The sequence below is a fragment of the Octopus bimaculoides genome, unplaced genomic scaffold, assembly GCF_046866305.1.
Source record: "Octopus bimaculoides isolate indiv1 unplaced genomic scaffold, ASM4686630v1 contig81, whole genome shotgun sequence".
NCBI classification, from domain to species: domain Eukaryota; kingdom Metazoa; phylum Mollusca; class Cephalopoda; order Octopoda; family Octopodidae; genus Octopus; species Octopus bimaculoides.
Genome location: NW_028315331.1, coordinates 111434 through 132947, shown reverse-complemented (window position 1 = coordinate 132947; position 21514 = coordinate 111434). Strand labels below are relative to the sequence as shown.

Below are 21514 nucleotides of genomic sequence, written 5' to 3'. Positions count from 1 at the left end.
GCTTTTGATCTCTTTTGAGTCTTACTTGTGTTATCCTGGCTTCTTCAAATGCTTTCACTCCACTCCGCACCTTTGTTCGCCATCCAACTCGTTTCTATATCTTCTGGAACCATTCCCAGTGACTTCATAGTAGTCCTTATGCTGTCCTTAAACCTCTTTTTAGGTTGACGCCGATAGCGTTTCCTCTCTGCAAGCTCACCATAAAACAGCTGTTCTGACATGCGTTCATCTGCCATTCGAACAATATGGCCACATCATTTCAATTTGTTCCTCAAAATCATAGCTTTAATTGAGGTGATGCCTGCAGATGCAAGGGCATCTGTGTTTGGTGTAAAAGAACTCCATTTAATTTTTTAAATGCGATGAAGGCATTTTTGGTGGAATTGTTCTAACAATTTAAAATGCCTTTCATAACAAGTCTAAGTATCACAGGAATACAACAGAGATGATGAGACAAATGATTGATAAAGAGCCAGTTTTGTATTCTTATTTATATGTCATTGGCACCAAATGCGTGACTCCAAGCCATCAAATGGTTTTGCTGCCCTTTGAATTTGCAGCTGTATTTCTGTATCAAGGTTTCCATCATTTTGAACAGAGCTTTCAAGGTAGATGAACGAATTGACAACCTCAAGTAACTTTCCCTTAACAAAAGTTTTAGCGGGGTTACAAACAGCACCACACGCAGGTTGATGCATTACAACTGTTTTTTTAAAGTTGATGATCAAGCCAAAATCATCACAGGCTGAGTCAAATGCAGATACAAGAGACTGCAGACCTCTTTTCAGAATGACTGACAAGATCGCAATCGTCAGTGTACAAAAGTTCCCTAATGAGTGAAGTAAAAACCTTCGTTTTGAATTTCAGTGGGGTCAGATTAAAAATATTTCCCTGTTGTTCGATATTTTATGTAAATACCCTCCTCAGAGTTTTGAAAAGCATGTGACAATACAACAGTAAAGTATATTGCAAAGAGGGTAGGTGCGTCAAGGTCTCCTTGCTTTACTCCATTTTCCACAGCAAAAGATTCAAAGAGCCTACCACCAAAATTAAGTCTAGCTTTCATATCTTGATGCAAACCCCTGATCATGTTTACAAATTTTTCTGGGCAACCTATTTTCTTTAGAATCGAAATCCACAGAGCATTTCGATTAAATCGTTGCCAGTGCCCCTGGACTGGCTCATGTGCGGGCGACACATGAGGCTTTTCGAGCGAGATTGTTGCCAGTGCCCCTGGACTGACTCATGTGCAGGCGACACATGAGGTTTTTCGAGCGAGATTGTTGCCAGTGCCCCTGAACTGGCTCTTGTGCGGGCCGTCGTAGGATTTTCGAGCGAGATCGTTGCCGGTGCCCCTGGACTGGCTCATGTGCGGGCGACACATGAAATTTTTCGAGCGAGATCGTTGCCGGTACCCCTGGACTGGCTCTTGTGTGGGTGACACATGAAATGCACCATTTGAGCGTGACCGTTGCCAGTGCCGCCTGGCTGGATTTTGTGGGATTTTCAAGCGAGATCGTTGCCAGTGCCACTGGACTGGCTCTTGTGTGGGTGGCACATGAAATGCACCATTTTGAGCGTGGCCATTGCCAGTGCCTCCTGACTGGCCTTCGTGCGGGTGACACGTAAAAGCACCCACTACACTCTCTGAGTGGTTGGCGTTAGGAAGGGCATCCAGCTGTAGAAACTCTGCCAAATCAGATTGGAGCCTGGTGTAGCCATCTGGTTTCACCAGTCCTCAGTCAAATCGTCCAACCCATGCTAGCATGGAAAGCGGACGTTAAACGACGAAGAAGAAGAAGTATCGAATGCTTTGCTCAAATCAACAAAGCAATGGTACAAAGCAAGATTCTGTTAAATGCACTTTTCTTGTAATTATCTGACAGTAAAGATACAATCAGCTGTGCCCTTGGAGGAACAAAAACCACACTGAGACTTAGACACTATATTTGGAACTATAAAGGTATTTAAACATTCTAACAAAATGTGGGCAAGTACCTTTCCAACCACAGACAAAAGCGAAATCCCACGAAAATTACCACACAGATCCTTTGGCCCCGATTTATGCAAGGAGACTAAAATGGCATCAATCCAGTCTTGAGGCACTTTCTCAGTTTTCTAACAATGACAAATTAATATATTTAAGAGTTCACCCCCATATTTCAAGACTTCTGCACAGATTCCATCAGACCCTAGAGACCTATTGTTATTCAGCTTATTCACAGCTAAATAAATGTTGTTTAGAGTTGGTTCAAATGCCATCTCTTATATAACTGGAAGTTGTTCAATTTTTTCTATTGTACTCATGTCAACAGATGATGGTCTATTCAAAAGTGCAGAAAAATGTTCTACGCAACACTTATGAATAGAATCAATGTCAGTCAGAATCAAACGTCCATTTGCTGTTCTCACTGGAGCTATTGAAAAAGATTTTGGGCCATATACCACCTTAATATAAGAGTACAACCCTTTGGCATCATTTCTATCAGCTGCTTCTTGTGCCCCTTTGGCTCTATCATTCCACCATTCCTGTTTAATTTTCCTTAGAGCAGTCTGCACTTTCCCTTTCAGCTTTCTGTAAGCTTCGTTTGAGTTGGGGTTCAAGGACTGAGAAAGTGTGTTGCCTAAGTTTTGTTTTTCTAAAAGTAGATCATGAATTTCTGCTGATCTCTCTGAGAACCAGGCACTGGATTTATGTGATTTAAATCCCACTGACGAACTTGCAGCCTGAAATACTTTTGTTTTGATATCTTCCCATAGATTGTTTGGGTCAAGATTGATACTTTCTATAGCCTCATGGAATTTATTCAAGTTGCTTAATAATTTAAAGTTGGCAACATTTAACTTTTTGGGTACCTTATGACCAGACTGTCGATTTTTAGGTATTATCGAAAAATCTATTTTGCCACGCAGTAGATGATGGTCAGTCCAGCTCTCTGCCCCTTTCATGACCTGAACGCTAGAAACATTTTTCATATCACTTTTCTTGATCAGAATATAATCTATGAGATGCCAGTTCTTAGATCTTGGGTGCATCCAGGTGGTTTTATATTTATTTTTCTGCTTAAACAGAATGTTGGTGACAACCAGATTATTCTCAGTACAAAACGCCAAAAGAGCTACTCCATTTTTATTACATTTTCCAATTCCATGTCGACCTAAAACAGGCCATGAAACATAGTCCTTTGCAACTCTTGCATTGAAATCTCCCAATATGACCAGCTTGTCAGAAATCGGTACTTTCCTCAATAACTGTACTAGATCATCATAAAACGGTCCTACAGTTTCATCAGAATGGGACATTGTTGGTGCATAAATACTGACAACAGTAAGAAACCTACCTTTTGTCAGTTTAATAAGGCATGCCATGATCTGCTCAGGTACACCACTTGGAAGCTCTGCAATGGAGGATACTAATTTGTTCTTGAGAGCAAACCCAACACCAGATTCTCTACGCTGACCCTCAGGTAGGCTTCTCCAAAAGATAGTGTATCCATAAGTAGGTTCATTTAGTTGACCTTCACCAGAGAGACGAGTTTCAGAGAGCGCAACTATATCGAGAAATTATCATCAAGAAGTGTGCACACATTCCAACAGCCAAAATTCAGAAGATGTTTATTTTTACTTTTTCTTGAAGATTGTTTGACCACAGTGGCAGGATGATGACCGGGTCCAGCCTGTGATAGACTAGGACACCTGCCGAGCCAGACCTGTTCCCCTGACATTCCCAAGCCTTTTTTGCCCTTTACTGAATCTGTTTCAGACATTTTAAAGTAAGTGCATTTTTAGGCTTCTGCCAACCAACCAATTCAATGATTTTACCAAGATTTGGAGTACAGGAAGTACCTGTACAGATGAATGATTTTCAGTGGGTGTAGCTTGCACTGCACTACCCCCATCTATTGGCCCAAGAAGACTTTCACCGGTGTGACATCGAAATTGACAAAACCAGGAACTTCCAAGGCCTCAGGTTTTATTTCGGAGATTTCCTTCTCCTAGATAGATTACCAACCAAGGTTAAAGAGCTTCTACCTGCCCATGAGGTAAGCTATCCCATTCCAGACACCAAACCAACACTCCCCAAAATTAAACATATACAAACATATATATATATATATATATATATATATATATGTATATATTTATTTATTTATAATACAATACACTTTATTGAAATAGCGTTTCCCCAAAATTACACATATTTATAGAAACTCACACACACAAAACATATGCACACATATATACATACAATTTACCCACATACATACTCTCACAGACACACAAATATTTTACCCAGACATATACATATATATAAACATATATATATATATATATATATATATATAAACATATATATATATATATATATATATATATACATACTTATATATATATACATTTATATATGCATATATATATATATATATATACACACACACATATATATACACATATATATACATATATATACATTATGGATTGGTTCTCGTGCCAGTGGCACGTAAAAAGCACCCTTGGAGCATGATCGTTTCCAGTGTCACCTTACCGGTACATGTGCCGGTGGCACGTGAAAAACAGCATTCAGCGTGGTCATTGCCAGTGCCGCCAGACTGGCTCCCATGCAGTTGCATGTAAAAAAACACCTTTTGAGCATAGTCATTGCCAGAAACACCTGACTCGCCCTCATGCCAGTGGCACGTAAAAGCACCCATTATACTCTCAGAGTGATTGGCGTTAGGAAGGGCATCCAGCTGTAGAAACTCTGCCAGATCAGATTGAGCCTGGTGCAGCCTTCTGACTAACCACTCCTCAGCCAAAACGTCCAACCGGACATTAAACGACAATGATGATGATGATGATATATATATGTATCTGTAAATAATATGTGACAATTATTCAGTAGCCATGATAAAACTCCGAGTTTCGGATGTTGGGGCGGAAACCCACACCGCTATCTCTTCAGTTACCTGGCCATCGAAAAAAATGCTATGCAAATGACCGTTAAACAAAGGGAAATAACTGTGTGATTGACCGTTATTAAGACAAAAGAGCTATTAGAATGATCGCTAAGTGAGGGGAGGGAGTAAAATGTCCATAGTATTCGTGTAAGTGCACCAGTCCATACATACACATGCGTGCCCGCACACCCATGTACATGCGCCTATATGTATATCCTCATCCACCCTCACTTGAAACACACACACGCATGCAACACACTTGCACACATACACACGTGCGCAAAAAAAGTTCATACGCACATCTATATACGCATATGCACAAGAAAAAACAGAGCTAAAATCAAAATACAGAAAAATGTGTAAGACAGTGTAAAAAAGCAATAAGGGTAAAATATGTCTATATACACACATTCTCGCTTGCACACACATGTCTATATACGCACATACCTGCACACACACACATCCACAAGTGTGCACAAAAGGTTCCATGTACACATCTATATACGCACAGGAAAAATGCAGGGTGGAAGGTAGAATACAGAAAAAATATGTGTAAAAAGTATATGAGCGATTAACCTATAAAACAATATCTCTATAAATATGTAAAACAATATAAAAATATATAAGCAATGTAAGTAAAAAGTATAGAGAGATAAAAAGCTTGTACATAGACACAATATAGAAAGCAAGTCCTATCTATAATCTCGAGGGGACCAAAATCGCGTGTGTATGTGTGTGAGCATGTTGCGTGCATGTGTGTGTGCGAGCGTGTATGCGGGTATGTATATATTTTTGGGGCGAATGTGTGGGTGAGCATGTGTGTGTTTCAAGTGAGGGTGGATGAAGATATACATTTAGGCGCATATACGTGGGTGTGCAGGCGCGCATATGTATGTAAGGACTGGTGCGCTTACGTGAATACTATGGACATTTTTACTTCCTTACCTTTACTCCCTCCCCTCACTTAGTGGTCATTCTAAAAGCTTTGTCTTAATAACGGTCAATCACACAGTAATTTCCCTTCATTTAACAGTCATTTTCATAGCATTTTTTTCGATGGCCAGATAACTGAAGAGTTGGCAGCATGGGTTTCCGCCCCGACATCTGAGTTTTATCATGGCTACCGAATAATAGCCATATATTATTTACAGATAAATCCCTCTATTTAATATCGAGGTCTCTTTCTTTCTTTTGGTGTCTTACCTTTTCTATCAATATATATATACATATATATATATATATATATATATATATATATATGGGTTCACCAAGGATCAGTCCTCAGCCTCTATGCTGATGACTTTGCTCTAATAGTTGAGTCACAATCAGAACTAGAGAAGTTTAAGGTGTGAAGGCAAGGTCTAGTATCAATGGGCCTTACGGTCAATCTAGCAGAAAGCAAAGTCTTAATAAGTAGGAAGGCAGACAAATCACAAATCCCTTCAGGTAGATGGCCCTGCTTGATCTGTAGGAAAGGTGTAGGTAGAAACTCCATAAGATATACCTGGTGTAAGCTATGAACACATAAGAGGGTCAACAATATCAAAGGAAGGCGAACTGGGAAGATAGTTTTTATGTGTGGCAAATGCTCAGGAACAATAAACACTGAAAATGTGCAGAAACAGCTTCCATCACATGCTAGGGGAAAAACTAGAAGTAGTGGATAGGTGACCAAGTCAGTAATGGGGGATGGATGTTCTGAGAGTGTAGCTGCTAGAATAAGAATAGCCTGGGTGAAGTTCAGAGAGCTCCTACTTCTGCTGGTGGCAAAGGGCCTCTTGCTCAGAGTAAAAGGTAGACTGTATGACTCATATGTGTGAACAGCCATGCTACATAGCACTGAAGCATGGGCCGTGACTGCTGAGGAATGAAGCTAGTATGCTCCACTGGATGTGTAATGTCAGTGTGCATACATGACAGTATAAGTACCCTGAGAGAAAAGTTGGACATAAAAAGCATCAGATGTGGTGTGCAAGAGACAACTGTGCTGCTGTGGTCATATGTTGCATATGGATGAGGACATCTGTGTGAAAAAGTGTCACACCGTAGCAGTAGAGGGAACCTCTGGAAGAGGTAGACCCAGGAAGATTGAGATGAAGTGGTGAAGCACGACCTCCAAATGTTGGGCCTCACAGAGGCAATAACAAGTGACTGAGATCTTTGAAGATATGCTGTGCTTGAGAAGACCCGGCAAGCCAAGTGAGACCATAACCAGTGCAGCATAACCAGCCCATTTAAGAGTACCTGTCAGTCATTGGGCAATAAACTGCACTTGTGAAGATCTGTTGAGTCAAGTGAAGTCATTGTTGTGGCCAATGACATTACTACCAGATTGGCACCTGTGCCGGTGGCACTTAAAAAGCATCATTCGAGTGTGGTCGATGCCAATGCCAACTGACTGGTTCCGTGCCGATGGCATGAAAAAAGCACCATTTGAACATGGTCATTGCCAGTACTACATGACTGGCTCCTATGCCAGTAGCACATAAAAAGCACCATTCAAGTGTGGTCGATGTCAGTAAAAAGCACCCACTACACTCTCGGAGTGGTTGGCATTAGGAAGGGCATCCAGCTGTAGAAACTTTGCCAAATCAGATTGGAACCTGGTACAGCCTTCTGGCTTGCCAGCCTTGTCAAACCATCTGCCCATGTCAGCATGGAAAGTGGACATTAAATGGCGATGATGATGATCCCCATAACCACACACAAACTTTCACATACAAACATACATATTGGCCCTTACACTAAAAATACAATAAATTTCTTCAAATTCAGTGGCTAACCCAAGCAGTCTTGGATGAATGATTTTATCTTTTGATATCTTGTGTTGCTTAAGTGTTGTAAGTATGTTTTTTCTTTTTTTTTTTAAAAAAAAGACCTCGTAGATTTTTTTAAAAGACTTCAAGGTGACCACCTTTATGAAATATCGCAGTTTAGAATATGGCCCTCTTGAACGCAGTTCACCCTTCAGCATGGGGCTCAACTGGGAGCAATCAGTCCAACTGGCTTAGGACCGGTCCTGTGCACAAGCTTTTGTCACTTAAACCCAGTGACATACAGATATCTCAGTATTTGTGAGACTACTATCATCTGACAAGATGAGGCAATCATCGTGTGTTTGTGCATGTGTATGTGTATGTAGTATTTAAAAAGACATCAGTGGTGCATAATAGATTGCCATAGGTTTCCATCTGCTGTATCGATTTCTCACTACAAAATTCCATAAAACATAATATTACTTAAGAGCAGCATTTACCTGCATGTAAAGTTGTATATAGCACAATTTAAACCCTTGAAATTATTTACATATCACTATATATATATATATATATATATATATATATATATATATATCATTATATGTATTTATTTTCTCTTAGTTAATAATTAACTCTGACAAAAATAAATTGGTTGATAGACACCAGGGTAGCAAAAATCACAAAATGACTATGGTGTAACCCCTGTTTATGAGGTAGAAACTCCCTGTTTTTTTGGGTATTTGAGTAAATATAAAAATTTAATAAATGGAGTAATACGCATATGTTAAATGAATTCTTTTAAGAATTCATTTAACATATGCGTATTACTCCATTTATTAAATTTATATTTATATATATATATATATATATATATATACATACATACATACATACATAATATATATATATATATATATATATATATATATATATATATATATATATATATATATATATATATGTATGTATGTATATATACATACACACACACACTACATTTTTTTAAGTGTGCGTGTACACATATGAATACTCACTCACATAGTTATACTGCTTATGTTTACTGATATGATTATGTACATACATATATCTATCTATCTATCTATCTATCTACAGTGTCTGTGTGTGTGTGTGTGTATTTCTGCTGTAACATATGGTTGTCATCCATTCTTGTATCACCAATCTTCTTTCCACATCCTGTCTGCTGCACTAAAAGTTGGTTCTGTTTGCAGTGCATCTTGTGACTTGCAAAACTCCTTAATCTCCTCTGTATGGTTCATTGTAAAGGTCAACCTGGGGTTAGCTGTCTCTCTGGTTAAACATACAACACACACACTCTCTCCTCCCCCCTCTTTATACATCATGTACTTCTACACTGAAATCTATGCAAATCTTAGACAGTGCCTTTCTCTCTCTCATTGTGTGTGTGTGTGTGTGTGTGTGTATAGATCTTTTAATGTATATATTATTAAATTTCTCTTTGCTAACTTCTTCTGGTTTCCTTCTCTTGCTCTTGTTCTCTCCACTTCTCTCACTATCACCAACATAGGAACAATTTTCGGATTTTGCTATCATGTAAAAAAAGACCAAGACATTTTCACTTTATCATCATCATCACTACTATCATCGCCATCACTGCTGTCATCACCATCATCACCATAGGAAAGACGTCTATTTGAACTGCTAGAAATGGCCATTTTAAATAAGGACTTGACACATTAGATAAAGTATTACATAACCTTAAAAAGAGAGAATGACAACAGCTGGAAAACCTTCTGTTGTGGATACTGACGTGGTTGTGTGACTGAGAAATTCTTTCTTTTGTATTGTCTTTACTTAACCCCTCACTTCTTAAAATCCTGTCTCCCGTCTCCTCTCTCTCTCTCTCTGTCTCTTAATTGATTCCACTATTTCTACCTCTCTCTCCCTCTCCTCAATACCAATATCATTCTCACCCCATTACCATAACTATCAACTATTTATTCCTTATTTGTTTTAAGTTATATCCCTCAATATTACACAGAAATTACATATACATTTAGTAGGGTAACTGCAAATGTAGCCCCACCCCCACCCCTTACTAGGGTGGGGGTGAATGATTTCATTATTATTTTACCAGGATTCACTCAACTCTCTCTGTCTTTCTCCCTCTCTCTTCTCTCTCTCTCTCTCTCTCTCTCTCTCTCTCTCTCTCTCCCAAACTGTTGATGATATAAGTTGAGTGCTACTCAGTTAAATAGAGTGTGTTTGGGTTCAAACTATTCCACTATATTTAAAAGTTTTTAAAAGGCATAAGCACTTCCTTTGGATTCACTACAGATTAAATAAACTACAGATTTAGTCAAATTTGTGATTTGTAATAAAAAAAAAATACTCCAATCATCATCATCATAATTATTGTTATAATTAAAGATGATGATTCTGAGATCAAATCAACTTTGTCTTTCATCCTTTTAAGGATAATGAAGTAAGTGCCAATTGAGTTTTGAGGTCATTGTAACTGACTAGCCCATCTGCCCACCCACTAAATCTCAAGTCTTGTGCCTATTGTAGAAATGATTATCAAAGATGATGGATTGCCAGAAATAGAAAGGCAGTAGATAAAATGCCTTGTGATTGTTGTTTTGGCTCTTTCCCTTCTAAGTTTAAACCTTGCTAAGTTCAACTTTACTTTTTGTCCCTCTGGGATGATTAAATACCAGTGAATTATGAAGGTCAATACAATCAACCAACTCCCTCCTCTCACATTTTGCCTATGTTAATCATTTTCACTATTATTATTATTATCATTAAGGTCACAAGCTGGCAGAATTGTTAGCATGCCAAGCAAAATGTTTCGCAATATTTTGTCCGTCCTTACATTCTGAGTTCAAATTCTACCAAGGTCAACTTTGTCTTTCCTCCTTTTGGGGTTAATGAAATAAGTATCAGTTACACACTGGGGTCGATGTAATCAACTAGTGCACCCCCCCCCCCCAATTCCAGGCCGTGTGCCTTTAGTAGAAAGGATTGTTGTTGTTGTTGTTATTATTTGATTTTACATTTTTACAGGATGTCTGAAGAAAAATGCCAGTTTCTACCTTAAATACCATCCTGGGGTATGGACAAAGAGTTTAAAGAAGTACAAATGCTGTGACCAGATTGACCGCAATGCTCCAGGATGTAAACTGTCTTTTATTGAGAGACATGGTAAGGTGGCTTCATGAGACTACAAAATACAGTTACAACCCTTTAATTTTCAAATTTCATTGAGTTTAACTTTGCTTTTTATTCTTCCAGGATTGATAAAATATAGTACCAATGAAGCACAGGGGTTGATTTCACATTCCTATGTTCCTAACATAGAAGCAAGGGTCCATCTGCATGGTTACTCAACATTCAAAAAGTATCAGCCAAATTTGCCTCACATCACAACCTTCCATTCTAGAGAAGTGAAAGACACATTTGATAGTGTAATGTAATCCCAGATACCCTAGATGTTAATGGAATGACAATGAAAGAATTGTTTTCAACAAAATATAAGTCAGCAAGTGAGCCTCTGTGCTTAACTTATTAGAAACAGCAGCCAAATCTCCCTCAAATCCCCACCCCACCGTATTAGAAAAGGTAATTTTTGGATAATGTAGTCCTGTACATAGGAAAAAGACAAGCTGGTCATGATTTGAATACTTTTGATCATAGATATCTTTAAATCAGGGCTAACCTGAGACTAAAGAACAACAGCTAGTTTCTGCATGGCTAATCAACATGTTAAAAATAGCAAACAAATACCACTTGAATTTTCCTACTTCCTTGAGGAAGAAAAGGATGCATTGGATAAAGTAGTCCTTGAACACCTTAAACAGATGCAGTTTGAAATGTCTCTGTCTGTTTCATCAGTGTTAACCTGGAACTAAACAACAATACAATTCCTTACCATATCCAAAGTCAAAATCAGACAAACCAACTGACACTCAAAAAGATATTCCTGTACTATACAAATGTTCCTAACATAGAAGCAAGGGTCCATCTGCATGGTTACTCAACATTCAAAAAGTATCAGCCAAATTTGCCTCACATCACAACCTTCCATTCTAGAGAAGTGAAAGACACATTTGATAGTGTAATGTAATCCCAGATACCCTGGAAAGAAGGTGCCTCTGAAGGTTATACGATTTACTAAAAGTAACAGTCACACTTCTCTCAAATTGTCTTTAAAGATGTGAGAACAAATTGAATAAAACAAATTAGGTACACTGTGCCTGAAAAAATGATGGAGTGATTATGGTGAGGATGTCATTTATCATAGGTCTAATCAGTCAGAGATAGTCTAGAATCAAGCAACAAATAAAACATATCACACAACAATATCGTAAATTTACATCTGCAGACATCCAATGCATCATCCAGGTACACTTAAACTGTACTCTTGGCTCTAACTCAGAACACACACTATGCAGACACACCCAGACCTCATTCATGGACCTAACACAGAACAAATACTAGCCAAGCACACTCAATCTAATTATGTATGTATGTTTCTACTGTAACAAGTTTGTTATTTCTTTGATATGCCTACACCGTATGAACCCAAACACTTTTTTAGCTTTGCCTCCCCATTGTGCACATATACACCTACATACCTAGGGGTATATACATGACAATGATGGAGCCTCTATGCAGTTGCACATCTAGTTCATGATGATTTAAGTGGTCTTTCTGAAACAAATTATAGCCAGTCGTGTTAAAAACACCATCACAGAGTAAAATATGTATCCAAGTTCCCATGACTGTACTGAAATCAGGGTCTGTACTTTTAATGTAAGAGCAAAAAAAAAGGTGAACCTTGTTGCAGAAACTGTAGGAATTTAAAAATACTCTCATGTAGCACTAAGTCACAATTCAAGGAAACTACAGTACATAACTTCGGGTGTATATAAGGTGGTAAGCCAGGGCAAGTTTGACAAAGGATTTTATTTTCACAACTAGCCTTATCAAAGGCTCATTAACATACACATGCTTCAGTAGAACTTGAGAAACTTAATCCAACTATTAGTCTCACTGTTAATCTAACTAGTTGACTGAGCTGGAAGATATATTTTAGAGGAACACAATCAAAGTCCTTGGATGAGTTATCAGCAAGTGCTTATAATTTGATGATTCTTAGGGTATTGTTCTATTTTGAAATGAGTAGAATATTTGGGCTGAATATGGCCGGTTTAAATGCTAAAGGGTTAATATAAGAGAACAGAGCTAAAGTTGCATGCTACTGACTGCTGGTGGTATCTCCTTTATTTGGAGACAGACCTTCCTGATGGTTGTTTCATACATACATATACATGTAAATATATGCATATACGTATACATACATACATACATACATGTACAATGGGCATTGCGCATAAAATAACCTAGTCCGGTTTTTCCATTTCATGTCCGAATACATCTCCTGCTGTGGCTGCGTAGTCCTATCCTGGACAAACACTCCCTCTGACAGGTGATGCAGATGTAGTGAAGGCTTTGCCTGGCTGGTTGTGATGTCATGGCTTCTTGTTGACGTCTTTTCTTGTCTTTCCATTTCTCCTCTCTCCCTCTGTCACTCCTTTGTGTTCCATCTTCTATGGTGCATCGCCAATCTCCACGCTTGCTGGCAACCACTTCCCAGTTGCTAATATTGATGTCGCAGGCCTTCATGTCCCTTTTGCAAACATCCTTGTATCGTAAGAACGGTCTTCCCACAGACCTAGTGCCTCTAGTAAGCTCTCCATAGAGTATGTCCTTAAGGATTCTGCCATCTTCCATACAACTAACATGTCCAAGCCATCTCATACGTCTTTGTGTGAGGAGTGCAAACATGCTTGGTATTCCTGCTTGCTTGAGGACATCTCTGTTGGGGACACGATTCTGCCATTTGATGCCAAGGATTTTCTGGAGGCAGCGCAGGTGAAAGATATTTAGGCGACGCTCTTGGCGTGTGTATGGCGTCCAGGTCTCACTGCCATACATTAGAGTACTAAGTAAACATGCCTGGTAAATCTTCATTCTTGTGGTCTTGGTCAGCTTATTGTTGTCCCATGCCCGTTTGGAGAGTTGGGTCATCACAGCAGCTGCCTTGCCAATGCGTATATTGAGCTCGGCATCAAGGGATAGGTTGTAGGTGACAGTAGAGACAAGATAGGTAAATTTCTCCACCTCCTGTAGTCTGTGGTCTCCAATATGTATGTTTGGGATGTCCGATGTAGCCTGACCCATGATGTTGGTCTTCTTGAGGCTGATAACTAAGCCAAAGTCGCTACATGCTTGCTCAAAGCAGTTGATGAGCCTTTGCAGGGTTTTTTCTGTGTGTGATACCAGAGCGGCATCATCAGCAAAAACCATCTCCTTGATCAGGACACTTCTGATTTTGGTCTTGGCATGCAGATGTGAGAAATTGAACAGTTTCCCATCACTTCTACTGTGCAGAAACACTCCATCATCTGATATCTCGAAGGCATATGACAGCAGCAGCGAGAAGATACCAAATAATGTAGGAGCAAGGACACAGCCTTGCTTTACCCCGTTTTTTTATTTGGAAGGCAGCTGATGTTGAATCATTGTGTTGTATGGTGCCTTGCATATCATCATGGAAAGATTTGATGATCCTCAGCAGCTTTGGGGGACATCCGATTTTTTGAAGCAGGAGGAAGAGGCCTTTTCTACTTACCAAGTCAAAGGCCTTTGTCAGATCAATGAAGGCCATATGTAATGTCATTTTCTGCTCTCTGAACTTCTCCTGAAGTTGGTGTATGGAGAATATCATGTCAATAGTTGATCTGCTTCTTCTAAAGCCACACTGCGATTCTGGATAAATTCGAGAAGCAAGCAGTTGTAGCCTGGACAGGATAACGCGAGCAAAGTTCTTTCCAGCAGTGCTGAGAAGAGATATTCCACGGTAATTGTTACAATCACCACGGTCACCTTTGTTTTTGTAAAGCGTAATGATGTTAGCATCCCGCATATCCTGAGGGGCTGTACCCTCTTCCCAGCACTGACATGCCGAAGCAGAGTGGTGTTTTTGCCGGCTTTGATGATCTCTGAGGGGATACCATCTTTTTCCGGAGCCTTGCCACTGGCCAGGGAGTCAATAGCCTTGGTGAGCTCCGCTGTAGAAGGCAGATTGTCAAGTTCGCACATGGCTTGCAAGATCTTAGCACCCTCCATTGCAGCCTCAGCGACCATGGTCTCCCGTGAGTAGAGACCCTGGTAGTACTCCACCCATCTATCCATTTGCTTGCTTTGGTCCTTGATGAGATCTCCAATAGTTGATTTCAGAGGGGCTGACTTGGTTTCAGTTGAACCGAGGGCCTTCTCCAAACCGGCATACATCCCACAGATGTCACCACTGCATGAATTGTCTCTTTGTCTCTGGGTTAGGAAATGTTCAAAGAACCAGCTGGATCTGCCTCAAACTGTCAGATTTTTCTATGGTGTGATCAACCTGGTGTACTTTTGATCAGGTGTCAGAAGACGTAGCACACACTGAGCAGAAACTTTTGTCATGCCAAGTTCACTGTGCAGAATAGCAATGGCTATTTGGTTTATAGTCAATTGCCTGTCACCCATCATCATGTGGTGAACACAATGTTTTCCTTGGTGGTAGCAGTTGCAGGATATACAGATCTTGAGTCATCTTCAAGACTCTCTCTTCCCCTCCTAAATTCAACTACCCACTTTTGCACTGTTGATAAAGCTGGAGCGTCATCCCTTAATGAAGCATCTACGTCAGCATTAATATCCTCTGTAGTTTAAACCTTTTTCTGCAGGTACTTGATAACATCACAAGTCTTCTTTGAACAGTCAGTTGTCCGTTTACATGGGAAGAAACATTGCAGTTATACTAACAAGAAGAGATGAAATTAATGCATACAAGATTTCACAACACTAGCATCACTCCTTCATAGACAGTATATGAACTTTTCAGCTCATCCTCATATATATAAGTACATGCATATACACATAGATATACATACATACACAAATGTATACTCATACATGCATTCACAGACATGAACTCACAAATATACTACATACACACATGTGCATGCATGTGTGCGTACGTATGTACTCATATACGTATGTACATGCATACGTACATGATGATGATGATGATGATGATCTGAAAAGGCAGTTAAATATCCATATATCAGAAAAGGTAAACAACACTGACAATTGGGATGAGACATATTTGCACTGTTTGAAATGTTAATTTCAAAGAGCTCTTGGGACTCAAAAGTCACTGATGTGTACATGCACAGAGAAAATATATCTAATAAGAAACAAGAAGTGGTCAAGTTTGGAATCAGAACTGACTACTTCTCTCTCTCTCTCTCTCTCTCTCTCTCTCTCTCTCTCTCTCTCTCTCTCTCTCTCTCTCTCTCTCTCTCTCTCTCTCTCTCTCTCTCTCTTTCTCTCTCTCTCTCTCTATCTCTCTCTCTCTCTCTCTCTCTCTCCCCGGTGTTGAAACGGGGGGGCCAGCTGATGATGGGAAATGTTTTCTATGTGGCTTGTGTGTTTTCTGTACTCTGGTTATCATTATTTTTTTGTCTACGTTTTGTTTGCAATGTCCTGTACCCAGATATGAACCTATACATACAGGTGGATGTCGGTATGCACATACCTGTACGTATGTATGCATACACTCATTTATTATTTGTTTTTATATATATATGCGCACATGCACACACATTTTATCTTTAGGTCAACAAGACCATCATTGGTTTCATACTGAGAGAAATTTCTCAGCAGTTATCAAGCCTGCCACATGCAACACTGGTACTCTCCATGTGACAGGCTTAATATTTGTTGAGAGATTTCTCTTGACAAGAAACCAATGATGGCCTTGTTGACCCACAAGTAAAGAATATTTATCCACCAATGCAGTGTTGAGCACTCATTCTCACTGTTTGATATTAGCATGTGCAGGTGTGTGTGTGCATGTGCAGGTGTGTGTGTGCATGTGCAGGTGTGTGTGACTTCATTCATGTATTTATTTTTTCCCATTTATTTTTCAGATGAAGTTCCTGCTCGCTTAAATAAAGTTCCCTCCCCCCACACGGATGTGAGTGAATCTAGTAACGAGAAGGTATATGTTGCTATCTATGACTACTCACCATATGATAAACGAGATCTCCAGTTGACCACTGTAAGAGGCTTCCATTCACCTTTTCTTTTTTTATATTTCCAAGATGGTAGGATGGTATTGCTGCTTTTGTTGTTGTTATTGCTGTTATATACATACAGTATCCAGTCTAGGATTCATTATCATCATTTTAACTTTGCTTTCCAGACTAACACAGGCTGGACAGGTTATCACATTGTTCATTCTTATTTTAAGTTATTGCTCTCCTCAATAGATTGAGGACCATGTCTCATTTATACATCCCACTTCTGGCATGGTTTCTATGGGTACATTTTATCATGGCACTACTATTACATGATCTAATGCATCCTTCTCTTCTTTTTAAAATGTCAGGATGTAATTTAAGAGAAATTTGAGTTTGAGTGACCACATAGTGGTTTTCTTGTTGGCTGGAGTAGGTTACAATAGTTACAAAATGTAGCTTCTTTAATTTCCATCAACTTAGCACATGTCCTCTTAGCAGTAGACTCCATGACACATGTCTCATCTTTGTCTTAGATGGTAGAATTTGATTTAAAGAAGATTTGGTAATGAGTATAGCAATGAATTCAGGATACAAGTAAGGGTTCACCAAGGATCAGTCCTCAGCCCCCTCTTGTTCATCATAGTCCTCCAGATAATAACAGAGGAATTTAAGATAAGCTGCCCCTGGGAGCTCCTCTATGCTGATGACCTTGTTCTTATAGCTCAGTCACTACCAGAACTAAAGAAGAAATTTCAGATGTGGAAGGAATGTCAAGAATCAAAAGGCCTTAGAGTTAACTTAGTAAAAACCAAAATCTTAGTTAGTAGGAAAGCAGACAAATCACAAATCCCCTCAGGTAGATGGCTCTGTTTGATCTGTAGGAAAGGCGTAGGTAGAAATTCCATAAATTGTACCTGGTGTAAGCTATGGATACATAAGAGGTGCAGCAATATCAGAGGAAGGTTAACAGGGAAACTAGTTTTTGTGTGTGGAAGGTGCACAGGTACAATTAACACTAAAAATGTACAGAAAATAGGCTTCACCAGATGCCAGGGGAAAAAATAGAAGTAGTTGATTAGCTTCCATTACCTAGGTGACCAAGTCAGTAGCAGGGGTGGATGCTCTGAGAGTGTAGCTGCTAGAATAAGAATAGGCTGGGCAAAGTGCAGAAAGCTCCTACCTCTGTTGGTGACGAAGGGCTTCTCCCTCAGAGTGAAAGGCAGATTGTATGATGCCTGTGTGTGAACAGCCATGCTACATGGCAGTGAAACATGGGCTGCGACTGCTGAGGACATGCATAAGCTTGAAAGAAATGAAGTTAATATGCTTCGCTGGATGTGCAATGTCAGTGTGCATGTATGACAGAGTGTAAATGGTAAATGTCTTGAGAGAAAAGTTGGGCACAAGAGACATCAGATGTGGTGTGCAAGAAAGATGACTGCATTGGTATGGTGATGTGATGCATTTAGATGAGGACAGCTGTGAAGATTTGTCAAACCAAGTGAAATCATGGTTGTAACCATTGTTGGTGTCACATAGCTGACACCCAAACCAGTGGCTTGTAAAAAGCACCTTTTGAGTGTTGGGCCTCACAGAGGCAATGTGGCTGATGCTGGTGTTGCATAACTAGCACTAGTGCTGGTGGCACATAAAAAGCACCTTTCAAGTGCTGGGCTTCACGGAAGCAATGACAAATGACTGAGACCTTTGGCAATATGCTGGGCTTCAGAAGACCCATCAAACCAAGTGAAATCACAGTCATGGCAGGTACTGGTGTCACACAACTGGCACCTCTGCTGGTGGTACGTAAAAATACCCAAGCATTAAAAAGGGCATCCAGCTGTAGAAACCATGCCAAATCAGACTGGAGTCAGCTTACCAGCCCTAGTCAAACCATCTAACCCATGCCAGAGTAGACAATGGACTCTAAATGATGAGGATGATGAAAATTTGCTTACTGCTTCTTACACCAAGCAATCATATAACAGATTCCCTCATTGGATCATTGTTTTATTGTTTTTTTTTCGATTTTTATATCCTGTTCAGTCCATCACCATCATTATCATCATCATTTTAATATCTGGACTAACAAGGTAATCTCTACAGTTGTTGCCCAGGTGAACAAGTATGTACACATCTTTCTTCTCAAATGTGTCCTTCCTTCTTTGGGAGAATTTAGCTACTATTTCTAGTGGGTTATTTGAAAACTAGCAACCACTAGAGGCTATCTCATTTGACCCATACAAACATGGAAAATTGGACATTAAATGATCATGGTGATAGGTACATGAGGACATATTTGGTAATTCAATAAAAGAGAGTCACTGAAGAAATCACAAGATGTGTGACGAAATATTTCCAGACAAAGGACATAAAGTAAAAACAATAATAAAATAAATCTGAAGTGAAGAATGAATATATAGTGCATGTGTTTATTTGACAGAAAAAATAAATAAAATGACCATCTCAAAATGTAACAATATCTATTTCAACACACAATTTCACATCAGAAATCTTGCAAAACAAATACATACCAAATGTATTTTATTAAAAAATTTGTGCACATGTTCTTGATAAGATTTGTTTTCCATAAGCTTATTCTGTGTATCCACTTTCAGCTTCAATGACTGCCTTAATGTAGGGCCAGAATCATTGACATGCTTGCACTAAATGATCTTTGATTTCCAAGACATCACCTGAACAATAGTATTGTGAGGATGTTGATTAGTCTCCCTTACACTGACTATCCAAATGCAGTAGTTGATGGGATTTAAATCTGGCAAATTTGAAGGCTACATATTTAGTGTTACATGATTGTAAAAATTGTGTGACATCCATTCGTGGGTTATGTTGCCTTTGGGGGAATATGCTAAATTTTGTTGAAACACATATGGCCTTTCATTGCATACTCCATCCATCCTGGACTATAACAACTGCCTCCATCTCTTCAACATATCCAGTAGCATTAATTTTAAGACCCTGTGGAAAAATGTCAGGGGTCATGATATGACTTTCGTTACTCACCACTCCTAAAACTATCATTTGCTGGAAACCTTGTGTGCATCACTCTTGAGATATCTGAATGATCTGCATATTATTTCTCTTGTTAAACTTTTATTCCTGGTCACAGTTTTTCTCATCAGAGAACTAAAATATGCCATGCTTGTGTTGGTTTATTACCTTGTTAAGTAACCACTTGACATGGATCTCAGTGTTCTTCATCATAGCAGATCAAAAGGTTTTGCTGTCTTTGCAGACATTGAGTGGCCTCCCCTCAGTACATACAACAAGTATCAAATGTCCTTGTAAAACACAGTTCTGATAGTCCACTTCAACACCTGAAATTCTTTAGCAATGGCCCTCATTGATTTTCTGGGCTCATTATAAACAATGATTTGAGCCCACTGGATGAATTGCAGTGTCCCTATAGTGTCTGAGCATTTAGGATTTGTTTTCTCATTGTTATAGTTGAAACATTCCTGCCAGAGGCTTCCAGTTCCAACTGAACGTTGTGTATGAAAGATCTTGGCAATTCATAAATTCTTGTTCTGCACATATGGCAACAATGACTGCATGATTTTTCATTCCCTGTGTTTACACTTTAACTGCTATGGATGGGGGATATGTATGTATAAGAGAATTGTATATAATCCTTAAATTATATAATGCTAGTATGTTAAATAAGTTTTCAGACGTGATCCCCTCCTGTAGCCATAAATTTCACTCTACATTTCTAAAAACCTATAAAATTAGATCTATTATTTCTATCTTATATCCTAGATGTATAAGGAATTTTTAGATGATTTAGGTGCTTTGACATTTTTATTCCTATGTTTATCAACCTCTCATTTGTTTTGCATCTCCTATATTTATCATGCATAACTCTTTACATGTAATCTTTATTTATATGTAATTTTATGTTTTTATATTTCTATATTTTTATGTATGTTTGGTTTTATTCTTTACACCCTTGGAGAATCTTTACACCTGTACATGCATGATTTATGTTGATGTGTATAAATATATAGTTCAATTACATTGATTGAATATCTTCATTTGTGTGTTCGAGAATCTCTCTGACTGCCTATGATTTGCGTTTTTAATTTCCTCTACTCTGTATTTTTTCACATTGGCTCTCTATGATCACTCTGTAAATAGCCCATACTTTCTATAACATACTTAATATTATATATATATATATACTAGCTGGCCCTGTGTCGTCAAAAGTGCCGGCTAATTGTTGTATTTTATATATAAAAAGAGTACAGAAAGGTTAAAAAACAAATCAAACAGTGCTTCAACTCTGTGTGTGTGTGCAGATGTATACATTTATATGTATGAGTAGCACAGTCTGTAGCGAATGCGGTTTTCTATACTTTGTCACAGCCTGCTTCCTTCCTTTTTTAAGTGTCTGTTTACATATATATATGTATGTGTAAATGCACATCTGTCTGTAATTCTATTTTTTATGTATCTTTCTAAATAAACACACACAAACACATATACACTCACTCATATATATAATTATATTTTACACAAACACACACATATACACACATACACAAACATTCACATTCCTCCCTTTTACATGCACACACATATACTCACACAGAGTTGAAGCGCTGTTTGATTTTTGTTTCACCGTCAACTTTTCATCATCCCACTTCCATCGGTGGAT

At 38.8% G+C, this 21514-nt stretch overlaps 1 protein-coding gene across 1 annotated transcript in view; it reads left to right on the top strand.

The window, feature by feature from the left end:
• LOC106877038 (tyrosine-protein kinase Btk) overlaps positions 1-21514 on the top strand; it is a 117206-nt gene that overhangs the window by 15831 nt on the left and 79861 nt on the right. The window contains exons 3-4 of the mRNA XM_089346624.1: positions 10766-10903; positions 16744-16874. Of these exons, the coding sequence (XP_089202750.1) occupies positions 10766-10903; positions 16744-16874 (269 nt within the window). The remainder of the gene's footprint in view (positions 1-10765; positions 10904-16743; positions 16875-21514) is intronic.